The sequence below is a fragment of the Haliaeetus leucocephalus genome, unplaced genomic scaffold (genome assembly GCF_000737465.1).
Source record: "Haliaeetus leucocephalus isolate CR32 unplaced genomic scaffold, Haliaeetus_leucocephalus-4.0 Scaffold147, whole genome shotgun sequence".
Lineage (NCBI taxonomy): Eukaryota > Metazoa > Chordata > Aves > Accipitriformes > Accipitridae > Haliaeetus > Haliaeetus leucocephalus.
Genome location: NW_010972583.1, coordinates 346,625 through 361,483, shown reverse-complemented (window position 1 = coordinate 361,483; position 14,859 = coordinate 346,625). Strand labels below are relative to the sequence as shown.

Below are 14,859 nucleotides of genomic sequence, written 5' to 3'. Positions count from 1 at the left end.
CGGAGCCGAGGCGCGCAGCCCGCGGGGAAGCGGCCCGGGCCCCGCCGTCACGCAGCCGCAGCAGCCCGCGGGGTGACAGGGCCCGAGCTCCGAACGGGCAGGGGAGGCCGCAGGGCACGTTTTGCCCGGCGGGAACTCCAGGCTTTCAGGGGAAGAGAAGGAAAAGGAGGGGACGGAGGAGGCGGTTTGATGCGACACGGAGCCGTCAGCTTAGCGGTACGGCACAAGAGGTGAGAGGATGCAGGATCGTTTCAAATACCCACCCTGATTTCCGTTCTTTCAGTACAAATGACAGGCGAGCTCCGAAGTATGCATTTCAACGATCTCTAGATGTACTCAAGCAAAGGAGGGGGAATCACCCTTCCGTGCTCCTCTTTTTCCCTTCTTCCTCCACTTCTCGTGGGTTCAAGTTGAAGCACCAATACACAGGTAATGCGTTCAGGGGCCACGGTACAACTGAACCGGCTGTAGGTCCTCAAGGTGTAGGGCCAGCCTTCCCCACTGGTGGGCCTGCTCCAAAACATGAAGGGACTGCCGCTGTCCTCAGGTCGTCTCCGGCACCATCTACCCGCACTTCATATTGAATTGTCTTTTGTAAAGGAAGCAACTACCAAGAACATCACTATCCTCTTGGTTTTTTATCTTCCCAACCCCATAATTAAAGTCTCATTAATTTATTGTATCATGCTGTAGCACACGAAGTCAGGAATACACACAGGGACCACATGATGACAATGAAAAGGGGATACTTTTAATGACTAGAAAGCATAGGCAGCATTTGTTTGGGGCACAACAAGATTAACAAACAGCAGCTGCTTTTCAGAACTATTCCACTCTTCTGTTTCAGAAACGTGTAGGAGCAGTTTCCAGACCGTGGCATGCGTAAAGAACTGCACACTTTGAACCCCAAACCTTATCTGCACAGAAGTGAGAGAGAGCCCATGCAACCCTTCCCACCACCCACGGCAGCACCCAAGCAGACTACCACTGGGAACCACTGCTTCAGAAAGCCCATCTGATTAAATCAGGACAAGTTACTCAAAAATAAACAACCTGACAGAATTATTCTGCCCCTAAGTCAATTGTCTATGATCCTCATCCTCTTCCCCCACCCTTCTCCACCCTGCCAAGGGGACGGCATGTCCTAAAAGGAGGGCTGAACCAAGGACTCTAGGACTGAAATTCTCTGGATGGGTGGCTTGAACAGACCAGATACACCTGAGAGATTAGCCAGAAATGTGACAAATAACAGCTCTAAGAAATTCAGCTGCAGCAGCTGAAGAAGTTACCTAGCCAAGATGATTTTCCCTCCACTGGACTTTAGTGTCTCTCTAACAGAGAGCGCAGCCTGAACATCCATGAACATCTCAGCCATTCCCCCTTGCAGATCACAGCCAAGGTGAGTTTGCACTAATATGCAAGGCTTGGACTACTGTAACTGAGTCACAGGCAAACCGATGCCCCCCCCCCACCTTCAGCATGACAGCGCTGACAAGGTCTTACACTGCCACAGCTACACCCACCAACTGGAGCCCAGCCTCGTACCAGCAATACAACCCGGGTCTCACATACCCATCTCCTGCCCGCAGCCTGAAAGCACCCACTACAGCTTCCTCACTCCTTCCCACACTGTGTGTTCAGTGCTACCTCATCATTTTTAGTCACACTACTTTTTCCAAAATCAAAACAACCTCTTCCATTTGTATGATACATCAAAAATGGACAGAAGCATTAAATGTTATATTACATTTCTTCCAAAGCAATCTAAGTTATGCTGTTTTATTCTGCTAGGTTACCGTTGCAGAGAGAAGCCAGCAACATAATAAAAATAGAACTACTCTGACACCTTCTGGTGAGAAACCCCATAACAAACACTACCCTTGTTAACAGCAGCAATGCGCAAGAGTGTATGCTCTGAATTTCATCTCCAAGCATTAGCATTAGGCAGCACTAATCAAGAAAGGAGTCACTGTAAATCATAAGCCTCTCATTAATATAATACCCTCTGACCAAAGCCAAATTAAAAAGAATTAAATATTTTAAAACATGCACTGTATAAAGAAAGAATATATTTTTTGTATGCACATCATCTCCATAACGACATCCGTCATAAACTGTTACTCTTAACCTGCTATTTAGTACCTTAAGAGATGTTTTACTTCTTCTAAACAGTGTTGTCAAGTGGAATCACAGATTCCCTACATGCCATCACTGCCCCAGACTGCATTCTGCCAGAATGAATAGGAATAATCAGCATCTTTTACCTGAATAATCAGCTAAAGAACTACCTACCCACATCACTTACACTAGGTTAATCATTCTTAAACCTTCAAATTCTGACTAAGTAGACATGCAGCTCCCTGCTCCTATGGAAAGTGCAACATAGAAAGAAACCAGCTTCTACCCATCCAGGCATCTGCACAGCTTCGAGGTATGAAGTATCCTACTACACCTGGCGGGGACTAGGAGGCAGGGTACCAAGTTAATGCATTACTACAGCTGAGTCTGCCTCATCCTTCTCTTCCCTAGCAACTATTTTCAAAAGCACTTATTGAAATATTAGTTTGAAATCATTAACTCCAGAAACACTGAATCTTCTTCGCTGGCAAAACAATCCACTTGATGCAATGGTTTTAAGGTTTATAAGAACAAGAAACCATTAAATGACTCAGTATAATAGCAAAACAACCTCACACTTATATTTGCACAGAAGAAACAGTACTGTGGTCTACCCACTTTAGAAGATGGAGCTCAAGAAGTTCACAAAACCAATTATATGACAACCTGCTTGAAAGAAATGAGGGCTTAAGTCAGTGATCCAGCATATTCCTTTAGTCCTGCGTTTAATAACGAGGCTTACAGCTATAATATCTTAACATCATCCACCCCCACCAGAAATACAAATACTTACTTAAATCCTACTGAATTAATATTTGTTGGAAAAAGTATATCTTTGTAGAGACGTGTATCTGTTTATGGTATGTTAAAAAAATTATTCACTTGTAAGTTTAAATTATCACTTGAGTAGCAGTCCCAAATAAAATTAACATGGCATTAAAAGAGACCTTTCCATACCTGAAAAAACCTGACATTGCAAACCTGAATCTTGAACTTCGAGGGGTCTTCTATCTACCAAAGAGTTAATTTAAAACACAGGAGATGCACTTCCACAGGGACCAACTTGGTGCTGGACAAAGTCTTCCTTACATTACTTAACCTTGTCTTAGAAAAACACTCCTTCCCTATTTGACACTAAGACCTTGCTGTTTTATCATCAGTATTCATTGAATTGGTTTCATAAGCTTCACTGTAAAGATCGTCTTTCCTTTTTTGTGATATGTGCCTAGTTATTGCTCACAAGTTCATATTCTTGAAAACCATTCTAATTTCCTCCCCCAACCCACTACAATTTGCACATTTGTCTCCAGGATGTTACCTGTCTTGGACCTGAGCTTCTGTTCCCAGCCTACAGAAATGGTGAAACTACTACCCAATGAGACCTTACCAGTGCCTTTAATAAAAAGAAAACATTAATCTAGGTGTAACTGAAGGACAGATGCCACAAACAGATCTGACACCAGTCTTCCCTATCATTGATTGCTAACCCAAAAGTGAGTGTGAGCATTAGAATTAAATTGTAGAATATGAAAAAGATTAGTATCTATACTCAATTATTTAGAAAAATATTGATGTTCATTATTTATCTCACATTCTCTCAAATTAGAAAATAACAACATGCAACTGAGCAAAGAACAGTTCCCAACAGTCTCAATAACTCTGCTAGCTAGATTTGAAGTAGCATGAGTACACATACTTCCATGGGCATCCTGGGAAGAATACAAGAACGCTGCCCAGATGTGTAGGGATGGGATTAGGAAAGCTAAAGCACAGCTGGAGCTGAATTTGGCGAGGCATGCAAAGAATAATAAGCCTCTTGGCCAGAAAAGGAAGATTAAAGAAAATGCACCACCTCCAGTAAGTAAGACAGGAGAGCTAGTGACAACCAACATGGAGAAGGCTGATGTACTCAACAATCACCTCTCCCATGAGAGTTGGGGTTGTTCAGCCTGGAGAAGAACAGGCTCCAGGGAGACCTTTCAGTACTTAAATGGGGCTTATAAGAAAGGTGGAGAAAGACTTTTTACCAAGGTCTGTATTGACAGGACAAGGGGCAATGGTTTTAAACTGAAAGAGAGTAGATTTAGGTTCGACTTAAGGAAGAAATTTTTTATGATGAGGGTGCTGAGACACTGGAACAGGTTGCCCAGAGAAGTTGTGGATGCCCCATTCCTGGAAGTGTTCAAGGTCAGGCTGGACGTGGCTTAGAGCAACCAGCTCTGGTGAAAAACGTCCCTGCCTGTGAAAGGGGAGTTGGACTAAATGATCTTCAAAGATCCCTTCCAACCCAAACCATTCTACAATTCCATGATACTTCAACTATTGTTATCCATATCAACTACAATGACACAAAAATAAGTCTTTTTGCTAGAGCTCTAAAGAAAATTCTCTCTTGATTTCCATGCACTTAGCATGAATCATCCACTTTCCATTAACAAAGGGCCAAAATATTTTCACCCATTTAGGGGTGATAGCACAAGAAACGTGGCTGTTGGAGAAGACCACATGAAGCCCAGGACCCGCCTCCAGGTCTATCGAGACTGCACTTGGGAGAGCAGGAGGAAGTAAAGCTATATTATCTTATTTCCAAGCAAGTATTTTGCATCTCTTTACATAACTATGCACAAGAGAAAAATCAAGCAGAAAGACTGGATATTTTCTGAGACAGATTTTAAACAAGCTGGCACTGCATCAGTTGTAATTATCCAACTATTCCTGGTCTCCTCCAAGGGTAAGTCACTTGGCAAGAAGGGGGATCTTACAGTTGACAGAGGCTATCACCTGCAACATCTTCTGTGTAAATAAGTCAGCAATTTTCTACCACTTTTTTTAGTACACCTAGTATTTATATGCTAACATGTCTGCAGGCTTGGAAAATATTTCCATTCCAACTACTCTAATTTAAAAAAAAAAAAGTGCAAAACCAGAGATCAGGCATAAGTTTTTGTTTTGTTTTAAACATGTCTGCCAAGCACAATGAAGACACTAGAATGTCAGCAAGAGTTCAAAACAAACAGTGTCCAATTTTCTGAAAGGAGCCAGTTGTTCCTAGAGGACACACAGGTAAAATGAGTAACCAGTTTCAGGCTCTAGAGACAAGTAGTGTGTCAAGATTTGGTTTCTCCCAACCACACAGAGAACAGTCGTGGTCGATTAAGCACTAAAACAAAATGTTAAGATCTGATCGAGAGGCTTATAAAGAGACATATTGTGGGGCCCTCTTACCTTAGTATTTTAAGAAGGGATCACAATCATAGAGGAGAAATACAGACATTTCAAAAGATTTTGCCAATTATTTTCTTAGTTTAGATTAAGCAAAACATCAGTAGAAATGAATGCCTGTTCAGAAAAAAAAAATCACAATTTAGAAAATGCTAGTGTGATGAAGCTACCACCCTGAGGAAACTATACATGGATTCAGAGACTGTGTGCTGATTTATGACAGCATGACACCAAATGAATCCAGACCAAATTTTAAAAAGCAAGTAACCTTCACAGACAAAAATACTTCTAAAAAGTTTCTGTTTAGTAAGGACTCACTTTTCCTCAAAGGAAAAGAAAAGCTCATCTTCAAAGTTGAGAAAACTCTTCTGCAAGTGATGACTTCACTGCTCATTAGAGAATTATATCATTAAAAGGAAGTGCCTGTAATACCAAACAGTATTTTGAGTGTAAAAACTGTCAACGTATCAAAGAAATTGTCCTTCCTTAATTGGATTGTATGTGGAACAAGTCAACAATGTATACACATTCATTTATGAAATAACATGAATTCTCAGTACCCATGAAAGCAGTGCAGCCTCTCTTTTCTCCTCATTGTAGCCAGGGATTCAGGTGACTTTAAATTTAATAAAGATCACAGGAAGAATTTAATTCCTCACTACCCAGCCATTTACCATCAAGGAATCAGCTGCTTCTGCCAACATGATCAGTTGCCAAGTAGCACGTATTAGCATGCAGCTTCAGAGTTATGGTCCCATTGGATTAACAGAGACACTTTCACCTCACATACTAAGTCAGGCGTAGAAAAATGAAACTGCCTCTGCTTCCTAACAGTTCACATTTTAGAGATTCTTTGGCCAACTTTCGATCTGGAAAGTGAACTATTTTGGCAGTAAAAGCTTTTATTCCAAGTAAATTACCTGACAAAAGATGAATAAGACAAATTTTGTGGCTAAAGAATTTAGAGTCCTAGTTATATGCATATTGTTAGTTATATACATTTATGTATCTGCTGAAAAAGCAGGCTTCATTTCGCACTACCTACAGTGGCCTCACTATAACTTCACATAGAGCATGATATTAAATTCTATCTTAGATATTAGTTTCCCCTGCATCACAAGGCCACACCAGCCGAGAAAATCTATTATTTCCACATCAGCCAAAAAAGCTACAAAAATTACTTTGAAGTATATGCAACTCTGCTTATTACAAAAGGAAAATAGATTGTTAATTAATTAATGTAAGTTAGCATTTTCTGTTACTGTCAAACCTGATCAAGAGTATGTTTTACATCCAATGAATCATGTAAGCAAAGGTACCGTTAAGAACAGCTACAAAATAAATGGAAAAAGACTTTATGGAAGGAGCACCATCTTTCCTCGAGCACCACTGCTATGAATAATATCTTCATGAGCCTTAACTACTTTCTCCAGTGGATATTCAGAGCCCACAATTGGTTTCAGCCAGCCAGCTTCTATGCCATCAAGGAGTGCTGTCGCACATTCATGCCTCTCCTCCTGCAGGTAATAAAGACAGCATTTACCACCAGGTCTTTACATTTTAGAAAAGTATTGACTATTTATGTAAGTGTTAAACCAAATTTCACAAGCCAAAAATATTTTATGATGTTCTGAGATTAAATCATAACATAAAGGAATGAACAAGCACGTTCATTACGCTTTCATCCCTACAAATGTTTTTAACTGGAAATAGGGAGGTGTTGGAACAAGCCAACAAAACAGTCTTTAAAATAAAAATGTTTCTTACCTCAGTTTCAAGAAACAGACTAACTCCAATTATGCTAGATTCTTTACTCATAGTGTCTCTCGGATTTATCTCAATAGGACCTCTAGAGCCCACAACCTGTTACAAACAAATTAAAAGGTATTTCAAGTTACAGCTGTTGAATTGCATTGCTAAATGCACAAACTAAAGTCAGTCACAAAAAATACCTACCATCACCCTTCCTCCATAGGACAGCAGTTGCAAGTCAGTAGCAAGATTGACATTAGAGAGCATTTCTATTATTATATCAACTCCTTCCATCCCTGTGTGTTCCTGTACAGGACATAACATGTTATTTAAATCACTCCAATTAGTGCTTGGGTACCACTGTTTATTTCATATGCTACAGATAATATACATTTTACAGTTTATTGTTTAAATCTTAAATACAGCCTTTGTATTAAAGCTGACAGCTACTAAGTTTAATTTTAGCATATTTGATATGCTGAATTATGATATGCTACCATATTGGAATTTTCTGGAATGCAAGAGTCTCTAAATGCCATTGCCTGTGAAGAAAGCTCAGCTTCCCCAGCCCGGAAAAGTTTTCCCTTGTGTAGAAATGAAGAAGGCAGTACACTATTACTTCTACATAAATCTCCTTCAAAAAACTTCTGCAAACAACTGTTCACATTTTGTTAGTAAGAAAAATACATGCTGCACCACCTATCCCTGAAAACATGCTTACCTTAATTTTATCAATGTAATTAGCTTCTCTGTGATTAAATACTTGGTGAGCGCCATTTCTCAGAACTATGTTCATGCCTTCCTTGGTTCCTGCTGTACCCAAAACCTTCAAACCACAAGCTCTGGCAATCTGACATGTTGCTATTCCCACCTGAGGGGAAAAGAAAAAAAGAAAAGAAAAAAAAAAGAAAAAGAAAAAAATGTCTTTTTTTCTCCTTCTTTCTTAGCTTTTTAAATTTTATGTATTCTACCAGCAACTTGGAACCTACTCATTTAAAAAGCTGGCCTGGTAACATTTATTTTTAGCCATAATAAGTAATTTGGATCTTAAAGATAGCAAATACTCTTTGAAAAAATAAAAGATATTTACAGAGGCATAGTACAGTCTTGTGGGTTTTTTAATAGCTCTCAGCATTTGATATAAATCCATGTAGAATGTTGTCTATCTGTTAAAGTTGGGCCATATATATTTGATACAAAGCCAAGGAAATTCTTCTCTTCACAGAATCAGCTGCTATTGATACCAGCATTATATATTGCAAAGACAATCTGCAAGCACAAATTTTATTAACAGTACTTTTGTACCTTTCACATACAGATTAAATGATATCTTTAGAAACCAAATTCTCAGCGTCTCATACCAGTTTTGCACTCCAGAGGATGTTTAGAGGTGAGGGATGCCTTCATAAAAACCTGAGGTTGGAGCCAATGATCACTTGAGGCATACCAATGTCATCTCTTGGTTTTGCTTTGTGTCACGCCAACAGAATACAAATGCAAAACAAGGGAACAGCTGACACGAACAATGGGATTCAGTCCCAGCTGGTGAGCTTCCTGCGGCTACAGATTCGGCAGCCCACTGTACCAACCATACAGCTGGATACCTCCTCCAGGATATGTTAAAATATGTATGTTTTTATATTTTTGGTGGCACGACAAAAAAATAAACAAACACACAAAGACGACCATAAAAACTCCATTCTGTGGCTCTGCTATTTAAATTTGTATGTATGAATAACACAGAAAATAAATGGACAGGCTTCTCGAAAAAATCTACCATGACCATCTGTCTGGCCAGGATCTGCCCAAACTGTTTGGCAAATGTGACCTTGTTTTCTCAATAGCAGATCATCAGTTTTCAACTAAATGAAAAAACAAACACCACTAATTAAAATACATCATGGCCAGACTGATTTTCAGAGAAAAATTCAAAAGGAGGCACATTTTTAAGAATCATTATGTAAATCAGCATCACTTGAAAGAAAAGATGCAGCACAAACCATCTTTTCTCTTCAGCATGTGCTTCATACCTACACGAATCTCACTGCTTTGACATGTGTTCCTATAACAAAGGTTACAAGTCCACAGAACAACAGATTCGCATTATACACTTCTGCAAACCAAAGGCAATATATCTTTTCAAGAAACATAAAACAAGAACTATGTTTAGTTTAAGAAGAAAAAAAAAGGCTACGATGCTGAATATCATTCTAGAATCTTAGAATGAGATCTGAATTCCTCCTCATATGAGACTGTCATAATCACCTTTTTGCTGTCTACCAAATAATTAAGGAAACTTTGCCCATTTAGGGCAGCTGTTCGATACGTCAGCAGAAGCTGAGCAACAAAGTGCAGAGTACGGGGGATAAACTAGAACATTGTGTGAAAGAAACCTGAAGTTAGCTTGTCATGTAAAATCAAAGTAAGAATGTATGTTCAATTTCACACAGTATTCAGTCAGGAATTTATATATTCCAGTGTATCTCCTTGTGCAGCCAGAAATGCAAGTTGCTATGCACCAGTGATTACTGCTCAGAGAACTGAGAACAACTTGCTCATATTTTAAAATTACAGCTTTCTGCTATTAGTTTTATCTCAGGAAGAGCGGTTATAAAGCTTCCAGACCAACTTCCGACTGCAGCAATGTGTTTAGGGGCCTTACACAATCACTCACGCAGTTTCATAGTTATTTGGAATAACAGGGTTTGCTCTAAGAAAAAAGTATCCTAAAGTATCTGAAATAAAAACCTAATTTTGTTAATCTATTAATTGATACAAATGTGGCCATAAATCATATCACAGACAAAAGCAGATAACAGGGACAGAAAGCGGCATTTCTTATAACTTGCCTTCTCAAAATACTTACTCCTCCACTCGCACCATGCACTAGCACACTTTCCCCTGCTTTGGCATGCCCTCTGAATGAAAAAACAGAAAATACTGGCATTATGATTGTAGCATATAATCATTAACCATCAGGCTGTATATACCGACATCAATCTCAGCTTTCACACAGTATTACTTCCAATTTATGTTATGGCTAAACAGGTATAATCAGCCTCTTTGGGAAAACAAGGAGGCAAAATAAACTATACCATTTATGAATTTAAGTAATATGCAATTTTGTCAACATGCAACTAGCAGCAAGTAACAGTCTGGTACTGAACTTCAGTTCAAGACCTTCACCTGTTACAGATCTGAAAAATCACAGAATGGTTTGGGCTGGAAGGGACCTTAAAGATCATCTCTTTCCGACCCCCCTGCCATGGGCAGGGACACCTTCCACTAGACCAGGTTGCCCAAAGCCCCGTCCAGCCTGGCCTTGAACACTTCCAGGGATGGGGCAAAAAAATAACATAAAAATAAACCACACTCATTCTAATAATTTGTTCTATCAAACTAAACCAGTCCTAAGCTCTTACCTAGCTGACAGGGAAGTCTGGTTTTTACTTGTCATACTGTCCTAGGGCACCAGCCAGGACTGTACACAGAGACTCTGGCAAGAGAGGCTCATGAAGAAAACAGGTGGGTCTGCTCTACAGCACATTGTCCATTTAATTAAGAAATTACAACTATTCCTGGTCTTCTTCCCTAGCTAAAATACCAAAGAGTACTGAAAAAGAGTTACACGTTTTATTACATGATACTTATAGAAGAATCCTTCCCAGGTCTGTTCTCTTAAGAAGAAATACTTAACAGGAAAATACAGTCATTAGCTTCTAGGTAGCAATTGTCTGACAATTCCATCAGTATAACGAATTTAACTTAAGTGTTTTAAACATTTCCCACTCATTGATCTCCCCCCATTTTGCAGGACAATGAAAATATGGGCTTCAGTATTTTAAATATTCAAAAGCAAAATGCACAAACTTAGATTTGGCACCTTACTTTTGGAAAAGAGCACGATAAGCAGTGAAGTAGGGTATTCCAATCGCTGCTCCTTGCCTAAAGTCCAACTTATCCGACAAAGGAAAGACTCTATTAGCTGCAGCAACTGCATAATCTGCATATCCTCCGGAGATTGTACCAGTAGTAAAAACCCTGTCACCTTTCTAGAAAGGAGGGAAAGAAAATAGAGAAATTAATCATCTCCCTTCTTTTTTCCTTAATATACATTAAGAACTAGTTCACAGAAGTTCAGGCTATTTCTAACAGCTCTCCTATTAAAAATAACCAGTTATATTTGTCACAGAGAAGATTTTTATAAATGCTAATACATACAATCAATGCAACACAAACCATATAATTTCATATACTTAGATTTAAGTGTCATAATTATAAACCCCGCTCCACAGTGTAACACACAAACCTGCCGTCTCATTAATATTAACCTTAATGAACCCGAACACTAAAGAATTCCATCCACAGATTCCAAATGCAAAACCTCGAAAGCTTTTGCAGACACAAAAGAAATATTTCTCAATTATTTTTGTTTAAACATGGAAAAAAGATATGCTCTTAATATGCCCTAATGTAACTAAATATCGCTGTTGTTCTTCAACAGTGAATACTCCAACCAGCAATTCAGCAGGCGATGCAGGAAACGCACCACCTGGCAGTGTGCTGTGCGTGCGGGCGCCAAGGCGATTCAGTCCTGCCAACGGGGTACGACACTAGCTGCTGTGCTCCAGGTCAGCACCCAACCTTGTACAAGCCCGCTCGCAGAACGCCAGTACCTGTTAACATTCGCACTTACTGAGCTCTGGTTTTTCGACTTATTTGCACGTTGATCTCATTAAACATATAGCATGTGGACTACGCCAGTTTGGTTTGCAGACATTGGGTATTAACTGCTGTGCAGAGGGCTGCATAGCAGCACAGCTGTTTCTCAAGCACTATGAGTACGCGAATGAATGAGCTTGGCTACTGGGCATTTTCAGGATGTCTGTCAGTGGCACGTATTGATCTCATCATCTCTCTCTTTCATTCAAGCAAAGAGCATCATGAGTTCCGTAAGAAACAAAACACACGCACAGCAGATATAGCAAACTACTGATAAGAAAGTATGAATAAACATGATTCTTCTCTCTAGATAACCAAATCTCTCATCATTCCCACAATAGTTACATAAATTCCAAGTCAGGAAATTCCAACACAATTTTAACTACAATTTTTATGTTTGCCTGAGACCAACAGTCTTAGTGACTTGAAAGGAAGAATGGATTTAAAAACTAAATAAATTTCATAGATATCTTTTAGCAAGCTGATAATTGCCTTCTCCTGTCCCAAGACCTTCCCCCTGAGAAAATCTAAGCAAAATTACTAAACTAGAGTAGTGAAGTATTTTGACAGTTTTAACAACAAATATGTAATTTATGGGGTTTCATAGGTCAGTAAAATAAAAGCTATTTCCACTTCCCCAAAAAACTTTACAGATTTTTTTTCAGTTCTGCATGAAATTATTTCGTCAAATGTAAAGCATCCAACTTCAAATATTTCTGCAATGCCATAAAAATAGTTGTGACCCACAACTTTTGTACACCTGATACCATTGCTTCAAGCAGACAAACTGAAGTGCCTCTTCTGAGGCCTTTTAACTCTTGGAGGCCAACAGCATTAAAGACTTCCCTACAGTTCAATCTGCACACTGGGCGGCCAGTATGATCTCACTGTGTGCTTTTACCAGTCAATGAAGGTGATTTTCGCCCCTGAACAGATTACATGATTATAAGCAATAAAAAAAAGAAACAGTAGCATAGCAATCACAGAAAGAGGATACAATAAACAATAATGAATTAAAACCCAATGTATAAATACCTTGAATGCAGTCACATGTTCCCCAACACTTTCTATTACACCAGCCACATCTGAGCCAGGAGTATAGGGTAAAGCCGGTTTTCTAGCATAATTTCCAGAACGAATATATGTCTCGACAGGATTTACCCCACAGGCATGGACTTGAATTAACACCTAAAAGAAAAGATGCTTCTTAAGCAATAATTAAAAAGATTTAGAACTTGAATTCACAGCACTGTGTCATGGCATTTTAACTAAATTCTTACACAGAGTCAGCAAAAATTCAGTGTTGAACTGAAGCTGTTTTCAGGAAATCCTTTATATGGCTTATGTAGCCCATATGACAGTAAAAAGCCCACATTTGTTAAACATGATGTCTCATGTAGCATGAATACACTGATCAAAAACTACGTATTCAAGATGGGAAGTTTTGGTTTGTTTTCTTTACTCTGTTCCAAGTGTTCCTATTACCATTCGATGTCATTATTTCAGTTCACAGAACTCATATATACCTGATTTTCTTTTGGAACAGGAATTAAAACATCTGACTGCAGTTTAAGCACTTCAGGGCCACCAAATTCAAAAACTCTGACAGCTCTCATCACATTTCTTGTGGCCGCCATAGCGATCAGAATATCTGGGGGAGAAAAAAACCACAATAATACTGTAACGCCTTCATAATTTATTTTCCATTTTCAAAATAAAAAATCAACTGCCTGTCAAGCAACTGATTAAATAGAAGATCGCTCCTGATTTAGATTTAAATTGGGGGGGGGGTGTGTTTGTTATGGGTCTGGTGTTTGTTTGTTTTCACAAATCTTGCAAAAGGCATAAAATTAACCCTACCATTTGCAGGACTTTATGGGTATTGAGAGAAAAACATGCAAATAATTTATCCATAGAAGTATTTCTACAGCAGCTCCTGCAAACACTGCACTGCTGTCACATATGGAGAGATGTACACTACTTTGGGGAAAAATATTGACAATTTACTATTACATTCTGGCAAAACAGCCTGTCGAACATTGGGTGACTGGGTAATCTAACCAAGTGACATTCCAGTCACTGCTCCTGCTTACTATTAAACTTACCTGTAAAAAAAAAAGCAACAAAAACCTAATTACCAGCTATCAAAAACAGAAGATACCGTAGGACGTTAAACCAAGTCAGCAAAAACTGAAGTGCAGACGTTCAAGATTCCAATCCTTAATTCCAGCTGGATTTCGCCGCTGCAGCTGTACGCGACAGAGAGCATGAACCACAGCCCTCAGCTACTGCAGCTTAGAACCTCGTACACATTAATGGAAGCGATGACAATTTATCAGCAGATGAAGCTGCTATTCCAACTGCATTCATTTGTGAGGTATTCTAACAAAACACCATGAACCAAGTTACTCCTACTACAGGAAAAGCTATACACAATTCTTTCAGGAATCTGATCGACTCAGACTGAGGAGCTTTACTGGGTATGCAGCAAAAAAAATCACAGGAGAGCAAACAGGAAGGTTAAAGACAGCCAGAGATCACACTTTTGATCAACTCTGGCTAAAGAACTTTAGCACTGTAGCCAGAAGCGGGCTTTTTCTCAAGGACGATTACAGCTTTTAGAAGTACCCGACTGACTGATTTTTAAAAGTACCTGATGACTTTTTTCTCCTCACTGATACCGTCAGCAAGGCTTCTCGGTTTTGGTTACCTATTCACGTCAGGAGGAGCATCAGTCACACGGATATACACTACTAACTTCTGCGGGTGCCCCGGCAGCCGAGGGGAGCGGAGGGGAGGGGAGGGCGGGCGCGGCGGCCCCGACTGCTCTGAGGCCTCCCCCGCCTCAGAGCGGCCGCCGGGAGCCCAGGCCCCGGGGGCGGTGGGGCAGCGGAGCCCGCTCCTCCGTCGCAAGCAGGGGCACACCCGGATGAGAGGGGCCTGGCCCGGCTCCTGGCAGGCTCACTGGCTGCTCTGGACAGAAGCGCGGCCGCGGAGCGGAACGGCCCCGCCGCGTCTGGACGGAGCGGGCCCGCCGCCGCCGCC

General features: G+C 40.1%; 2 protein-coding genes across 2 annotated transcripts in view; one reads left to right on the top strand and one right to left on the bottom strand.

Annotated features, from left to right (window-relative positions):
* Window positions 1-6,065: 6,065 nt before the first annotated feature.
* Window positions 6,066-14,496, bottom strand: CRYZ (crystallin, zeta (quinone reductase)). Its single transcript, XM_010561494.1, has 9 exons — window positions 14,468-14,496; window positions 13,341-13,465; window positions 12,850-13,002; window positions 10,981-11,144; window positions 9,959-10,010; window positions 7,814-7,963; window positions 7,297-7,398; window positions 7,108-7,203; window positions 6,066-6,857 (listed from the first exon to the last, which is right to left on the bottom strand). Exons 2-9 carry the CDS (start codon window positions 13,449-13,451, stop codon window positions 6,696-6,698), a joined length of 990 nt encoding a protein of 329 aa, XP_010559796.1. The 5' UTR covers window positions 13,452-13,465; window positions 14,468-14,496; the 3' UTR covers window positions 6,066-6,695.
* TYW3 (tRNA-yW synthesizing protein 3 homolog (S. cerevisiae)) overlaps window positions 13,785-14,859 on the top strand; it is a 10,056-nt gene continuing 8,981 nt past the window's right edge. The window contains exon 1 of the mRNA XM_010561532.1: window positions 13,785-13,865. Coding sequence (XP_010559834.1) covers window positions 13,785-13,865 — 81 coding nt within the window. The remainder of the gene's footprint in view (window positions 13,866-14,859) is intronic.